Genomic DNA, 17,542 nt, shown 5'->3' with positions numbered 1-17,542 from the left:
AGTATATAACTAAACACAAATCCATTACACTAAAGGAAATATAACTACAAACATATATTTGATTAAAATTATTAAAATTCTACTCTGCTTTAAAAAAAAAAGTCCTTCAAATGTCATAAAGACCTACATTTAAAATTCAACATACTACCTTAGCACACAAAATATGTGCTTAGATACTTCTAGAATATTTCCAGATACTTCTAGAATGCTGAATTGAATAACATAATGAACTTTAACCCATAACAAAAATTCACCAATTCTGTTCCAAGTTTATTCTTGGTAGGAATTTTCAAAATTCTTGAAACTGCCCCCATTTATTTCTCTCAATCTTTAAATTCAACTTTTCAATTATAATTGATTAGAAATCTTTAAATCCATGAAGAACTTGAACTCAGGGAGAATTCTTAATCATTTGTAAGACAGAGGGGGATGTATGTTTCAGGAGTACTTTATATACCCCGGTTAAGAGAATTATCCCTTATGCTAATACTGTATACTAAACATATATGCATCATTACTGTCCAGCCACTTAAAAACCTAGTTTAATTTCATCTCTTCTAAGGGACCATGCCCAACAACACACCCAAATTGATGCCTTCCCTGTACTTCTGAAGACTTTCATCGTTTTCCACCTTGTTTGAGTCATCTTGGTATGCCTCAGAGAATCTAGGAGAGTCCACTGGGTGTGTGTTTGTTAATTAGATTAGATCTTTTTGGCTCAGAGTTTTCACCAAGTTCTCTTAACCAACCCAAGAGGTACACTCTGTCTGACAAGAGCTTACATGGGTAGCATAGGCCTCCTGAGACTCTTAAGCTTAAAGCAGTAATCACCAAAGCTCAAAAATCAGGCAATCACTACAAAGCAGCATGCCCCAAATTAAAGCTTCAAGGAGTAGGTGAAAAAAGCAGAGATGAGAAAGGTGATAAATATGGATGATAAGGAGATTTTATATTTAAATTGCAGTAAAATTAAATGCTTTAGTCGGATTTTAAGACAAGCTGCAGAATTTCTGTTCAGTGGATTGTTTCTAGGAGTTAGCATTACAACCTTGGAAGTCTTGTTCACTTTGTCCTGCAGCAATTTTTCAGTTGATGCCAATGCTTCCATTGCTTCCCAGTTTTTCTCCCGAAGGTCCTAATCATTTTTAGAAAGAATGATTTCAGTTTATCCATTATTGAAATATTTTTGCTTTTCGCTTCATCAGTATTTTGCACTGCATTTAAATGCTGGTTATTGCAAAATTATTTCAATGGGAAAATATGTATATTAGCAAAAAAATAAAAAGCAATGTTTAGAAGTTTGAATGAGAAAATAAAGATGCCCACTTCCCATGTTTTAGTATACACACCAAATATGCCAGCTTTAAAGTAATTACTATGCACACAAGACAAAGAAGAAAGCATTCAAAAGTAAGCACAGAAACCAAGATTACAAATATAATTTCAGGTACATCGAATATCAAAGGATTAAGGACAGAACAAATACACAGTATTACAAAAGGCTTTAAATATGATTTTGAAACAGGACCCAATATCATTCATGGGACTTTCCACTGCAGCATAACAATTTTTCCTCTAAATATGTTTTATTGATTTAACACATTTCAAGTCTACCTAAGAATGACATAGGAATTCATTGTATTTCTCTCTCTTTCTTGGCATGGTCAAATGTGCATACCAAAAAACAACCTGACAGGAATTGCACAAGCTACTTGATCAAGGCAAACAGGAAGGCTAGAAAGCTATAAAACCCATTCTTGTAAGAGAAAGAAGCTGAGCTCTGAAAGATCTATTTTAACAGCATTCCATTAGCAAATATGAATAAGGACAATCTGCTATATTTCCATCTTTCTTCAGATATAGAAATCTAAAAAGACGGAAAACAAAAACCTAAAAAGCCAATAACCACCATGTATTGAATGCTTACTTGTGTGTCCAACACTGTACCTGGCACTTCACATAAATTTTCATTAATCCTCGTAACAACCCGGAGAGGTACGTATTCCCATTTTATAGGCGGCAAAACCACAGCTTAGGTAAGTTAATAAGCATGACCACATGTACAAAGCAAATGAGGAGGCAGAACTAGAATGGACTGACGTCACAATCTGCTGGCCTCCAGTGTCCTGGCTCTTTTCACACACTGCAATGCCTCCAGCACTGCTACTGCTGCTGTATTAAACGGGCATTCCTGTGCCTTCCTTATCTTACAATTCCAATCATAAAACACAGCTAAGATGTCAACAGTAATACTGGCAAATTCATCTCAGGTTTTTTGGCCAAGCAATGCTATTAGTAACGTTATAAACACACAAAGGGCAATTCACGTACCTAATTTTGACAAACTCAGGGGAGCAGAAACATGTCAACTTGTTAAATTAACAAATTAATGCAAACTTTGAAAAATCAAATTTCATTAGAAAATACCGGCTTAGATTTCAATAACATTTCTAACTTTGCTTAAGTCTTAACAATGAAACTTGTGTGTGCAAAAATTCTTCATTTACCAAGAATGCTTGTATTCTACTTAAAGGTGTAGTCTTCTGATCAGAGAGACTTAAAGAAACTTATCTAAATTTACTATTTGTCAATATTTCTCAGGGCACTATCCCATCCATTCTAACCTAAATGCATTCAGGTTGGGAGGCCTCTAACATGCTTAATCACCAAAATTTGAAAACACCTCTCAGTTTAAAAAGGGAAGTGCCAGAGACTTCAAAAGATACATAATTATTGAAAATACTAAGTTTGAATTCTGGCATTACTTTTATAGTTTACAAAAAGACTAGCCCGGTCAAAAAAAGAAAAGCCTTTAAGATAATGAGCTGAAAGAATAATTTTCCAGTAAAAGTTCAACAGAAAGTAAACTATAGGTTTTTTTTAAACCTGAAGCTATAATAATTCTAACTTGAATATATAAATATTCAGATGTGTACAAAATGGACTTTTCACTTATTCATTTAAAAAAAAAAACCTACTCTCTAATAAAGTGATTTCCCCAATAATGTTCTCAAAAAACCTACACACAAAACAGTACTTTTCTACAAAGATTAAGAAATTTAAAGTAAAAGTAGATTAAAAGAATTCTAATCCATGGATTTCAGTGAAATAATAATAATAAGCTTTATTCTGATAAAGACTTGCTTACATTATTTTTCTTCCTCTGGTGTTCAACAGCATCGTTCAAAGAATCTAACTCATTCTTGAGATCAGTTATTTCCTTCTCTCTTTCTGAAATTCTAAACCAGAAAATGGATTTATATAACAGTATTTTAGGTAAACAGTGAACATAGTATTAGTTACTACAAAATAAAAACAGCAAGTAGGTGATGCTTTGAAAAACGCAGTAACCTAGGCAAACTCTTTAAGCTTAACTACAGTTACCACAGAAAATCTATTTTCAGAATGAATTCTTATTTTCAGAAATAAATAAAACTTCACAGTATGATATGCTGACATTTATGCTAAAAAGAAATCATCCCCTAAGAAACAGTTCATGAATACATGAACTGCTATAGTTGTGGTTACTTCTAGTTTTAACTAGGGCAGTGTGAAGTAGCTATTTTCTCAAGAGTAAAAAGTGATGTTAGGTGCACTCCCTTAAATTTTTTTTTTCAGAAGGTAATGGAATCAATTATGACTTTCAGTGGCTAACCCACAATAAAAGTATGACATTAACGTAAGGTAGGTGTTCTCTTTTCACTTTCATAATAGTCTTAGGATTCGTGTTATTTTGGTTCTGTCAAATGACTTAGTTACTTCCCAGAAATGCAGAAAGAAATGGCAAAGATTTATACTTTGATTCTGTCATAGCTGAGAAGTAGCTAGGGTAGAAAATTAAAGTACAAATACCTCTTCCCTAAGAATAAGGCTCTATATAAGGGGTTCACAAACTGCAGTTCTGGGCAAGACCCACAGTCTGGTTTTGTATGGACCTCAAGCCAAGACCTGATTTTATGTTTTTAAAGAATTGTGGGGAATAAAGGAAAAAAAGAGTATGAAACTATGTGGCCCACAAAGCCTAAAATATTCACTATCAGGCCATTTATTAAAAAGAAGTTTGCTTGCTGACCCTTGCTCTACATAGACAAACTCAAGACCCAATTTAACAGTAAATAATTCTAAACTGGTAACTTTGTAAACCACCAACTTTGTAAACAAGTCAAGATGGAAGAACATATAGATATATCACTGAATATACTTAATGTGGCTGACATTTAACATGTTGAAGCATACCAACTTATCTGAAATGACCTTAAATATAGCCTTTTAGAGAAAAATACAGACCCACAATAAAAATGTTTCCATTTAAAAAAAAAAAAAAAAAACTCCTTAAAAGAGAGCAACCATAAAGATTACAAGATTTGCTTTTTTAATACAGAAGCTAGCTGGATGGCATCACTGACTCGATGGACGTGAGTCTGAGTGAATTCCGGGAGTTGGTGACGGACAGGGAGGCCTGGCGTGCTGCAGTTCATGGGGTCGCAAAGAGTCGGACACGACTGAGCGACTGAATTGAACTGAAACCAAAATTTGCATGGTTCAATTCCATAATGATATCAGTAGAATAAGTGAGGTAATTTAAGGTAAATTAGTAAAGGCTTCAAAGTATAGCTCTATGTGATTAGATATTTTCTGAATGTCTGAAAAACCAGTATCACGCTCAACAAAATGTTCAAAGAAATTCAAATATTTAATATCATAAAAGGTACATTAGCTCAGCCAAAGGCATAGCTAAGGTCTTTGATCTACTATCCAAGAAATCCAAATAGAACTGTAAATAGTAGGGGAGCATTTGCAATTACATTAAATTGCTTATCTGAGAACTATTTAGTAACAAAAATTTACCACTTTTCAAATTGTGAATAAAAATTATTACTTACACTTTTAACAGTTCTTCATGAGGGGGAAAAGAAGATGCCTATTAAAAGAGTTCAATGTTACTTTAAAACAAAGCTTTCCAGAAGATTGCAAATAATTAAAACTCTTCTCAGACATAAATTAAGACAACACCAAAGGGAAAACTATAGCATAATTGATATGCCAACAAAAAGTAATTTTAATAAAAACAGGTACACATTTAGAAAACGTATTGAGTGTTATATCAAATCTTCATTGTCACTATATTCTTAAAACTTTTCACTTAAATATATATCAGCTTCCTATCAGGTGTAAAGCACTAGTTAATACCTTAAATTTTCATAATGCAAAATTCATATTTGACTATGTTAAGTTTCCAAAAGTAAAAAAAATAAAACCATTAATGAAGGAAAGGTTAGGTAATTTGCATGTAAAAATTTTTACATAATATTTACATATTATGTACATAGTCCTTCATATACAGTATTTATTCTTGATGAATACAATCTCCCAAACTAAACTACTATAAACTTCTTGTTGACAAGGACGCTAATTCTTTTGTCCTTCAAAATAGTTTCCAATTTATCCATATACATACATAAGATAAATTAATTTAAAAACTATTTTGGTAACATTAATTAAAAAAACATACACACATTTTTACCAAGCAGAATTATACTTTGAACAAGTATTTTGAATAGTAAATTATTACTTATAATATTACACATTTCTTAGTTTCTCTCCAATTGTAGATGTTCTGAGAAAAGGGGAAGAAGTAAGGCATACACACAGTTTTAAACTGACCTCTAAAGGATTTTATCTGACTTGCTAAGGAAAGCATTCTAAAGGATCTGAAAACATAGACACACAGATACAAAACAGAGCTGGAATATATATACAGTAATATTGTGGATACTTTATAAACTATAGATTACCATATCTTGGCTATGACATAGCAAACTGCTTTATATTTTAGGAAATTTGATAAACAGTTATAAATAAATAAAACAATGAAAAGGCAAAAGTCTTGAGTCATAAAATTTTTACCACATTAAATAAAGGGAAAGCATCTAACAGAACCTACCTGTTGGTAGTTTTGTTGCTTAAGCTCCTCAATTTGGGACTTAAACAATTTGTTTTCATCTTGTACTTCCTATTTAAACAAAAATTAAACATGAATACAGGAATTTTTATTTTCAATATAAACTAAAACATATCACACAAGCCAGGGAAATTCTAAAATAATAAAGATTTTCTAACGGTATAATAAGCCCTATATTAAAACTTTATAAAATTAGAATAGGGCTTCCCAGGTGGCAAGAGTGGTCAAGAACCTGCTTGCCAATGCAGGAGACATATGAGAAGCGGGTTTGATCCCTGGGTGGGGAAGATCCCTTGGAGGCCCAAGGACATGGCAAGCCACTCCAGAATTCTTGCCTGGAGAATCCCATGGACAGAGGGGCCTGGCAGGCTACAGTCCACAGGGTCACAAAGAGTCAGATGCTACTGAAGCAACTTAGCATACACACATGCATAAAATTGGAATAATGAAATTACTCTATACTATGTCTCAATGGAAGAAATCCAGAAACAAACCCAAACACCTGTAGGAATTTACTACAGGGTGATACCTCAAATCAGTAGGGCAAATTCTACTGCAATTTTGTACTGGACATGTCTGTGTGTGAGGGGCTGTCCTACATACTGTAGGGTGCTTGGCAGTGTCCACAGTCTCCATCCAGTAGATGCAGCAGCACCGCTCTACCAGCTGTGACAACCAAAAATGTCTCCAAATGTTGGGGCGAGGGTGAGGGGGGGAGGGGGAAGAACCAATGCAGCAAAGTAATAACAGATTACTTTAAAATGTAGCTTGTCTTTTATTTTTTAAGGTTGAAATGCTAATCTCATAACTTAAATTACATGTGAATAAAACATCTAAGCAAAAATAAATTATAAACAGTATTAGAAGAAAACATGTGAAAACATTCTTATGATCATAGAAGGAGAGATAAATTTCAAGATTTCAAACTCAAAAAATTACTTACATCTGAGTACATAAAAGTTTTAAACTTCTAAAGTTGGGGGGAGAGGACAAAGGAAGTCAAAAGAAAAACTTAAACTGCCCCACATATGACAGAAGACTAGTTTCTCACTGGTAGCGTCCATGTCCAACTCTTTTGCAACCCTATGGACTGTAGCCTACCAGGCTCCTCTGTCCATGGGATTTCCCAGGCAAGAGTACTTGAGTGGTTAGGCATTTCCTTCTCCAGGGATTGAACCTATGTCTCCTGCACTGGCAGGAGGATTCTTTACCAATAAGCCCACCTGGGGAGCCCTACTTCTCTCACTAGCAAATGTAAATTAAAATAATCTAACCATCTTTCAAGGAGAATATCAAATCTTTCACCTTCATCAGTATTGATGAGGATGAAAAGGAATGGCTCTCTGTTGGAGAATGTAATTTAGTTATTGTAGTTCAGTTGTTTAATTGAGTGTAGTTTAGTTGTTTAGTTGTAATTCAGTCCATCGGAGAGTATAAATTAGTAAAAACACTTGGGAGGGCAATTTAGCATTATCTGACAAAATTCCCAAAATGACTCGGGAACAAAAGGGAATGTGTCAGAACCAACACTTGGAGCAGAAAATGTGAAAACAAGTATGTGAGACAATGTTGTTGCTGTTCAGTCGCTCAGTTGTGTCAGACTCTTTGCGACCCGTGGACTGCAGCACACCAGACTTCCCTGTCCTTCACAATCTCCCAGAGTTTGTTCAAATTCATGTCCATTGAATTAGTGATGCCATTCAACCATCTCATCCTCTGTCATCCCCTTCTCCTGCCTTCAATCTTTCCTAGCATCAGGGTCTTTTCCAATGTGTTGGCTCTTCACATCAGGTGGCCAAAGTATTGAAGCTTCAGCATATTCAGGACTGATTTCCTTTAGGATTAACTGGTTTGAAGGGACTCTCAAGAATCTTCTCCAGCACCACAGTTCGAAAGCATCACTTCTTCAGCACTCAGCCTTCTTTCTGGTCCAACTCTCACATACATGCATGAGACAATGCAGACATCTAAAATCTTCTGTCACTTCAAAACAAAGTTCTACAAGGACTTTCAATACTAACTACATGAAGATGAAGTGATACTATTTTCTATTTTAAATATCACTTTCAAGAAGGGAAAAAACCCTCTGCATAAAACTTTCACCCAAAAGTTCACTTGCAAGAATTTTAAATACAGATACAGTACTGTATAAGAACCAGCCTGCCAATGCAGGAGACATAAGAGATGCGGGTTCAACCCCTGGGTCAGGAAGACCACCTGGAGAAGGGAATGGTAATTCACTCTAGTATTCTTGCCTAGGAAATCCCATGGACACAGGAGCCTGGTGGGCTACAGTCCCTAGGATAGCAAAGAGTCAGACACAACTGAGACAACTTAGCATGGCACTGTAAGTACAGAAGGTGTGTGTGTTAAGGATACTCACCATAGAATTGTTTTAACAGGAAAAAGAACTCTAAATAATCTAGGTATTCATAAGCTAAGACTGGCGGTATAAATAATAATACAATCATATTATTGTATTATTGTATATAAAAAATATTGTATATAAAAAATATAACATCATTAAACATTAAGATAAAAATGTGCTTATGTGGGAATATCTCAGAAAGATTACTAATTGAGCAGAGAAGCGAAATACAAAAGTGTGTATGATTAAAAATACAGTGTATTTAAACACACATACATTTTATGCATGGGCACTTATATATGAACAAGTAACAGTAGTTATCTGAGGAATGAGACGCAGGATCTGGGTGGGAAGGAATGTCATTTTGTATTCTATCTTCTTATTTAGTAGTTAAAATTGTTTTCAAACATGTGAAGACAGTAACTCACATGATAATTTTAAGTAAATACATTTACCTGTAACAGCTTTGTTTTGCTAGAAAGATCACTCTCTCTCTCTTTTAGCATAGTTTCTAATCTCTTCATTTCATTTTCCTTTTCTTTCAACCTAGAATTTTTACAAAGATGTTTTATTTAGTTAGGTGAATTGGAGGAGCATAGAAGAATTTTAGGACAATAAACTTTTCCTTTTATTATTCTATAATGATAGATACATCATACATTAGTCAAAACCTACAGAATGTACAACACAAAGCTGAACCCTAATGGATACTACGGACAGTTAATAACAATATACTGACTTCACTCATGAATTGTAACAAATTACCACACTAATATAAGATGTAAATAAGAAGAGAAATGAGAGGGGAGGGTATACAGAAATTCTCTGTATCGCTCTCTCAATTTTCTCTGTAAATCTAAAAGTGCTCCCTCAAATATTGCATTAATTTTTTGATGTAAGGTAGAAATAAATCTAAAATCATACTTTAATGATCTATATACCACTAAGAGGGCTTTCCCTTGTAGCTCAGTTGGTAAAGAATCTGCCTGTAATGCAGAAGATCTGGGTTCGATTCCTGGGTTGGGAAGATCCCCTGGAGAAGGAAATGGCAACCCACTCCAGTATTCTTGCCTGGAGAATCCCCGTGGACAGAGGAGCCTGGCAGGCTATACAGTCCATGGGGTCTGAAGAGTCGGACACGACTTAGCGACTAAACCACCATCACCACACCACTAACAACAGGCCTCAAACATGTCTCTCAGCTTTCTATTTGCAAATGACACAAAAACACCTTGACAGTTACACAAGCCCAAAAGATAAACAGTTGTACAAATGAGCAATATTAGTGCCATAAACAGGGACATCCCCTTTTCTCCATGAAGATAATGACTTAATAAATATCTTCAATATTTTACTTCTTTAAAGACAACAGCTTCAAAGAGCCACTTCTTAAACAACTGAAAAGATCGTATCTAAGCAAAAATCTCTTAAAAGTAATTAATAGAAGGCCAAAAGGATTAAGTCCAGACATAGTTTTTACCACTTAGACCAATTTAAGAGAACAGACTTCATAGGATAAAAATTTTCTAGGATGAACAGATTAATACTTCCTTTGCTCATTGCATGTACGCTGCTGCTGCTGCTGCTGCTAAGTCACTTCAATCATGTCCAACTCTTTGCAACCCTATGGACTACAGCCTGCCAGGCTCCTCTGTCCATAGGATTCTCCAGGCAAGAATACTGGGGTGGGTTCCTGTTTCCTCCTCTAGGGGATCTCCCTGACCCAGAGATCGAACCCACATCTCTTCTTGTCTCCTGCCTTGGCAGGTGGGTTTCTTTACCACTAGCACCACCTGAGAAGCCCATGCTCATTAGATTGAATATTTTTACTATTCGGCTCATTAGATTGAACATTTTTACTGTTCGGCACAATATGACTGATGTGACAAAAGATACTACTTTCCCCAAAGTGGAAGTTACTTTTATAGCAAGATTCCACATTCACCATCAAGATTATGGCTAAGATTATCTTCTGGTTAATTCAGAGATGTTGATCTTTCAAGTAATAAAAATGATTTTAATTTGAAATAAATTTAACCTCTCTTTACAATAATTACATACTTCATTCAAAAAGAGAGAGAGACAGAGAACTTAAAACCAGTCTATATTAATAGAAAGACTATTTTAGAAAATGCATTTGAAGAGTTTGGAAAGGATAGTCTCCAGGTATCTGAAAGCACTTGAAAGGGCTCTGTTTATTACACCAAATAGAGATTTATTTACCCTTGGATTATAATTCCCACTTAACAAGAAAGTTAAAGACTTAGAAGAAACTCATCATAATATTCAAGGATATTCAAGAAAATATTGAAAATTTCCTCTTTAAAATGCTAGCTAAAAGTATACTTACACAATCTGAAGTTCTTCAAACTGTGATGCAGAACACGCCTAAGAAACAGATTTCACATTTTTAATTCTAACATCAAAAAGATCAGGTTCTACAACATATTATAGAATCAGTCACCAATAAAATAAAAACACAATTATCTGTGGTAGATTTAAGATCGAGCTATTCATAAAACAAAGAATGAATTTTAATTTTTAATATCCATTTGTTAAAGGATTACAGATTAATACACCACTTAAACAACAGACACTTAAAAAGGAGAATGAGAGTCCGTCTGAAAAATTAAGGAGAGGAAATGCTTTCAGACTCAGGTTCACAAATGAGGCAGTCATAGATTTGACAGGAATAAAAGTTAATTTTATTTTATCAACAATAAAACTACGATACCACAGTAATTTTTATGGCAAAAAAAAAAAAAAAAAAACTCAGGAGAATATATTAACTTCTTTACTTTCTAGTACAGTAAAATAGAGATTACTCGTTTTTTATAAAATATGCTGGCAATCTATTTATACTATACCTCTTGAAACTTATGCTGTGCAAATTCCTGAACATGAGTTTTCAAAGATTCATTTTCTTCTTGAAGATCCTAAAAAAGAATAAGTCTGAATAAAATTGATATTGAAATATAAAAAAGGATGTTACCTTTTCTTTTTAACTTCTCACCTGTAACCGTCTCCCTCTATTGTGTAGGTCTTTCTCCTTCTCTTCTAAAACAGTCTTCATGTTATTCATCTGTTCCTCCTTTCCTTTTAATCTAACAGTAAGTTAATAAGAACTATCAATGAAAATATTACATGACTAAAGACTAAACAAAGTAAAAGTACTGGAGACTGGAAAAGTATATTTCAGATTGTACTCATAACCCAAATCGATTAAATAAACTAAAAAATAAATATTTTATGTATAAAGTCATATAAGATTTTGGAGACATCAAGCTGAGAAGCAGCTCTATTCCCACCCATTAACGTACTGTTTAAGTCAATACCAGCAAATTTAGCTTATTATAACTAGTTTGGGTATGAAATTTATAACCAGTTTCACAGTGGCTATTAAAATGAGCAAAGAGCAACATATCAGTTTAAGGTCGTATTTAGATTATAAACCAGAAAAATAAGACTTCCACTGTATCCCCATTCCCATCAGCAAACCTGTAGGTTAAAGTCTAATGAAAAATTTAAGACCTTGAGGCCTTTAAGATATAATGTGATGTTCTTTAAAATATTACTTGAAATCAAATAAAAAGGAGTTAGGATTTTCATTATAATTTTATATTTAACTTGTGGAAAAGAAATATTAAAGGGAAGTGAGGAAGATGATACTTACAAGTTCTGAAGTTCCTGAACTTGAGAAGTGATAGATAACTGAAATGCAAAGCAGCAGAAAAAAAGTAACTCATTTTCTTTCAGTTTACTTTACTACGCTTATGATAAACCTTAAAATGTATACATTTCAAATCACAAAGATCCTAGTTGAATTATTCACATCAAAATGAGATGACTTGATTTCACCCTCTCCTGACTCCAATGACAGTAAGAGTAAGAAATTTTAAAAAGGGGTGTAGGGGGAGAAGAGACAAGGAATATAGTTACGAATGATAAGTCTAAGGCAAGTGACACTTCTAAAACCTAAAATTGTGAAAATTACAATATTAACTGTCCACATACCTCCCTACAATGTCAGAGCACTTTTCCCTCCCAGTCTTCAAGGCCAACTACTCAACAGTACTTTATGTAAGTGTGTGCTTAGTCTCTCAGTCATGTCCAACTCTTTGCGACCCCATGTACTATAGCCCACCAGGCCCCTGTCCATGGGGATTCTCCAGATAATAATACTGGAGTGTTCTTTATACTCTCCTTTAATCTCTTATCATACACAATACAATAGGATCTTTTATTCCCCACTGTCTTCTCACAGTCCCTTCAGATATTGGCTTAGGTATCAGCTCCTCAGGAGGGGACTTTCTGAATTCTCAATCTCTGTTAGGAGTTTAATCATTTCCTCATACCTTATTTCATTCAACACATTATCTCCAACAAATTATACTTTGATAAGTAGGAGGAACTGAATAAACATTTCTAAATTAATCTGTTGGATCAATGTATGAATTATCTCTTCCATGCAATCTCAATATTTCTTTCAATGAAACCTTATCAGATTAAATTCACCAAAACCACACATTTATTTCCAGTAACCACATCTACCTCTGAAATACCTCCATGAAATCTGTACTTTATTCTATAGGCAAAGGTTGAGTAATACATATATTAAAAATATTTTGGAACATGCATTAAAAAAAAAAGTTTACCAAGGTGTTTTGTTAAGTTGGCAAACTAAAATAAACATTACTACAGAAAACTTCCCAGAAAAAGAACTTAAACAATTAAAAGGTATGTTGATTCAAATATTAAGAACATTTTCTTAAATCAGGCAAAAATAATAAGCACAAAACCCAACATACTTACAACACACTACTAAAAAGTTGTTTTCTGAGTAACAAGAAAAAAACAAATAGTTCATAAATACATATACACTAATAAATCTGTCATGCTATGGCTCTGGGATTTTTACCTGTTGAGCCTTTTCAAGCTGGATATTTCCTATTTCTTCTTTTAGAGCCTCTATTTCCTGTTTCAAATCCTTGACAATGACAAAACAGACAAGATTGGACAATGGAAACACAGAAATTGACATAAAATGCAATGTACAGACAAACACATGAAATTAAATGGTATTCACTAAAGTTGATAAACAAAAAAACAAAACATAGGTTTTATCTCTCTCAATACCTGAATAGTTTTCTCCTTATTAGCAACTTTGAGCAGTTCAGCTTCCAAAAGCTCTTCCACAGACTTGATCTTTCCGTCTTTTTCATGGATCCTTAGATAAGGAAATGCAGTGTTAAACGTGGACAGAAATCATCAAAACCCACCACTAACATATAAAAACAGCACCAAATCATGAACAAGTTCACCAAATCAATTCTCCCCCTTTTAAGTAAAAGAACAACTTGCAGCCAGGAAAAAACACTTAAGAGTTCTTCCTAAACAAGAACTAAGCAGTAACTACTAGACGGTTGAAGCCTATACACGCAAGGAGACGCTGGTGACACGCTTCAAAAGAGCACAGGCAATGTAAGATTTGTATTCCAAAGAACACTGGGGAGAACTGAGTTCCTCTCAACAATAAAGGCTTCTAGAGAGCTTTGAAAGCTATAGCAGAACTTATATACAGTTATAGCATTAAACCTCACAGACACTTCAAGAAAACAACACACAGAAAGAACTGACCTCTATTCAATATAACCTGTTCATTAATAGTTCTTACTGCATAAACAAAATTAACAATTCGATACTCTAAGTTAATAAATGGGAGTCCACCATGGAAACGGATTTTTAACAATCACAAATTGCACTGGGAAAGCACAGCTAAGTTGCCTTATTCCAACAATGAAAAAATCCTAGCCACCTCAACTGCACAATAAAATAAGACTTATGAGAACGAAGAAAATGGAGCAAAAGAAAAAGACCAGCTTAATAATGTCATTACTTACACTTTCTTAAGTTCTTCAACTAGAGATGCAAAGGAAACCTAGAAATAGGAGGGTATCCTACTTAGTAATATGCTCAAAATATAAATGGGCCATAAATAGAAAAGTATGTTATTTTTTAAATTAAATTTTCTACTATACCAAAATCTGGGAAAAATAAACCTGGAAATTAATTCTTTCCAGATTTTTTTAAATGTCAGAATTATGAAAAGCACTTTGAAAGTAAGGAGCTTTAAAGCTACTTATGGTAAGTGTAGGTCAAAAGAAAAACCAATGTATAAATATTAAAATTATTAACTCAATGATCCTAACCATATAAGGAGAAGATAGGTAACCTCTTTTACTATTATTTAGAATTTTTACTTTACATATGTATATTCAAAACCATCTATCATTACAGTAACGAGCAAGGACATGCTATCTAGAGTACTCTATCCAGTGTTTGCCATAAAGTCAGCGTTTACTACACTGCAGCTCGTATTACTCAAAATCAAGTCACCAATCAATCACAGATTAAAACTACAAATGGCAAATGCCATGTTGGGGAAAGGAGGAACAAACAAGACTTGCTACTGTATTTGGTAACAGGTACGCCCACTGTTTAAAAGAGAACGGTTATAGGGTCTATTTAATATATTACCTGATCATTTTGCTTGGCCTTTAAATCTTGAACTTCTTTTGCCAAAGATGAATTTTCTGTTCTTATTGCCTTTTTCAAAGATACATAAGTACAACATACTTTAATTTTCTGAAAAAACAACTACCTTCAAAATACAGTAGCTTCTCACTTCTCTCTAGCTGCTTCTTTCCCTTTCTGAAGGCCCAGAAATCTCAGTTGCTCTACATATCTACAATTCTGTAACTTCCAGAGCCAGCCAAATAGAGTTTTAATTTGATTATCCTCTCAAGTATTTTTACTTATGTTTCCACAACCTGAAAACCACAAAGTATACCACTTGTCAAGTCACTTCTCGCCTTAAAATCAAATACACTGTTGACCCTATTTCTTCCAGCAATCGTATTCAAATTAAGTTACTTAAGGCTAACGATGGGGCATCCCAAGTGGTGCTAGAGGTAAAGAACCCACCTGCCAATGCAGGAGACATAAGAGATGCGGGTTCGATCCCTGGGTCAGGAAGATCCCCTGGAGGAGGACATGGCAACCCACTCCAGTATTCTTGCCTGGAGAATCCCAAGGACAGAAGAGCCTGGTGGGCTACAGTCCATGGGGTCGCAAAGAGTCGGACACGACTGAAGCAACCTAGCACACACTCAGGCAAGGCTAATGATAACCATAAAATGGAACTTCATTCTCTCATTTCTCTGGTCTCTAACACTATTTCATGAACTTATCAACTCTACTGGTTACTATTATAACTAGTTACTGTTTGGTTATAATTCAGGCATGGGTGGAGGTGGGAAAGCACTAGAAACCATAATAACAGTATCTACTTCATTAAGGCAGTAAATGCTACAGTCAACCACACTTTTTTCTATTTATAATAAAATCTTAAATTTAATGAAAAAAGAACATCATATAAATTCATTAAACGTGGGTAACTAAAAGCTATGGGAAAAATATTACACGTTACAGCAAAAACTCTTCATGTTACTGAATAATCACAGGTAAAACAAATATACAATATGCTTTACATTCAGCTCTTCCTCTTTCGTGGCCACCTGAATAAGTCCAGTTTCGAGTAATTCTTCTACAGTCTTCAACTTCTCATCTTTCTCTTGAATGCTGAAATAATAAATTTAAAACACATGTATGAACTCTATTTCAAGGAAAATGACATGATTTCTAAATAAATATTTGACATGGATTAACTCTTATGCCCATCGTTCTTTATAAACTTTCAATTCTACAAAGGTTTCTGATGATCTTCAATCCTGGTCCAAGGGTTCTTCCTCTTTACCAATAAGTAAAATGTATTCAAGTAATGCATGCTTACACGCTAGCCTAAACAAGTAAATCATGGTCATACATGACTCTCACAAACCTAATGGAATGCCAAAGCAATCAACAGTACATCACTCTCTTCCCTTTATGAAGTACAAAGAAAATTTTAAGAATTTACAGTAATATAGTTAATCATTCTGTTATCTCAGACTTGGTAGAAATGAGTCATTAAAATATTAAAAATAATTTTAATCTCTTACCATCTTTCCATTTGTTCCAAAACATCTTTATTAGGCTAAAACAAAATCACCAAAAAAAAAAAAAAGATACTTTTACCAAGTTTGCATGAAATAAAACTACTTTATAAATAGAACTCTATGAAAATTGTTTAGTATTAAATAGATCCAAAATTTAGGAAGATGATCCGTAAAGACTGCTAATAGTTAAAGAATTTTTTCATTCAGAAAACACAAGAGACAAGGCTACACAAAAGACAAAGATGAAGTATAAAATGGGCTGGAAATGCCCAAACTTACCCTTGTGAGTAAGTTTTTAATTACCATAAAAGAAAATCTTAAGGATAAGAAGAGAATTTGCTTCTCCTTTACATTAATTCTTCAAATCTAAAATTCCAAGGCTCTAAGGCCTTGTAGGCCAAGAAAGAGGCTTTGCTCTTTTTCATTTTTGTTTTTCACCTAAGGTATAAGGCAAGTGTACAAAACCTATGTTCAATTCAATGAATTTTTAACATGCAGATTTCACATAACCACCACCTAAGTCAATATACAGAATGTTTTAAAACTATCAAGTGCAGAAGAAACACAAACACATAGTCTCCTTGTTACGTTAAAACATGACATGTGAGCTGGTCCCCATCTTTGACCCATCTTCTAGTATTCCCCCTATACACACAAATTCTTCAATGTTATAATTTACTATGTGTCCAGAAGTGGGGCACCCCCTTCGAAGTCCTAGGCCTTCAGGCAGCTAAGTAACCTGACAAATCAGGTTCAGGGTCTTTTTCCCTTCAACATTCTCTTCTACCCCTTCTGTTCCCTACCTGCTTTCTCCTAATACTACTAGGTTTGTAATTTTTTCCCATTTTACTAAAACCATTATTACAACCATTTTTCACAAATACTATTAATTTTTTCCATTACCAAATCCTAGTCCTAAGATTTCATTTATTAAATATTTCTAAAAATTAACTATGTTTTATTCAATACCTTAGGTTAAGTTTCCAGCTTTACACATCTCAAATATCATAATACCCTGCCTCTAGTTCACAAGGATTATATTGTGAGGGGTACAGGAGAACTTCTCAATGGGAAAAAAAACTTTCCTACCACTAGAAAGGAAAGAGGTGTCAAAAATATATTAAATCATGATTATAAACTGAAAAATAAATCATG

At 34.0% G+C, this 17,542-nt stretch overlaps 1 protein-coding gene across 13 annotated transcripts in view; it reads right to left on the bottom strand.

Annotated features, from left to right (window-relative positions):
• Window positions 1-17,542, bottom strand: part of KTN1 (kinectin 1) — a 112,913-nt gene that overhangs the window by 24,269 nt on the left and 71,102 nt on the right. For 5 of the 13 annotated variants that reach the window (XM_027554175.1, XM_027554178.1, XM_027554182.1 and 2 more), the window contains exons 19-33: window positions 16,391-16,425; window positions 15,881-15,971; window positions 14,868-14,936; window positions 14,231-14,268; window positions 13,467-13,557; window positions 13,249-13,317; window positions 12,004-12,041; window positions 11,344-11,434; window positions 11,198-11,266; window positions 10,681-10,718; window positions 8,786-8,876; window positions 5,945-6,013; window positions 4,884-4,921; window positions 3,149-3,239; window positions 1,049-1,135 (exon numbers count right to left, since the gene is read on the bottom strand). In XM_027554175.1, the coding sequence (XP_027409976.1) occupies window positions 1,049-1,135; window positions 3,149-3,239; window positions 4,884-4,921; window positions 5,945-6,013; window positions 8,786-8,876; window positions 10,681-10,718; window positions 11,198-11,266; window positions 11,344-11,434; window positions 12,004-12,041; window positions 13,249-13,317; window positions 13,467-13,557; window positions 14,231-14,268; window positions 14,868-14,936; window positions 15,881-15,971; window positions 16,391-16,425 (1,005 nt within the window). The remainder of the gene's footprint in view (window positions 1-1,048; window positions 1,136-3,148; window positions 3,240-4,883; window positions 4,922-5,944; window positions 6,014-8,785; window positions 8,877-10,680; window positions 10,719-11,197; window positions 11,267-11,343; window positions 11,435-12,003; window positions 12,042-13,248; window positions 13,318-13,466; window positions 13,558-14,230; window positions 14,269-14,867; window positions 14,937-15,880; window positions 15,972-16,390; window positions 16,426-17,542) is intronic. The other 8 variants (XM_027554185.1, XM_027554180.1, XM_027554184.1 and 5 more) reach the window with 3 other exon arrangements.

Source organism: Bos indicus x Bos taurus, chromosome 10 (assembly GCF_003369695.1).
Source record: "Bos indicus x Bos taurus breed Angus x Brahman F1 hybrid chromosome 10, Bos_hybrid_MaternalHap_v2.0, whole genome shotgun sequence".
Taxonomy (NCBI): Eukaryota; Metazoa; Chordata; class Mammalia; order Artiodactyla; family Bovidae; genus Bos; species Bos indicus x Bos taurus.
Note: the sequence above shows the minus strand (reverse complement) of the source record. Positions and strands in the feature narration are given on the sequence as shown.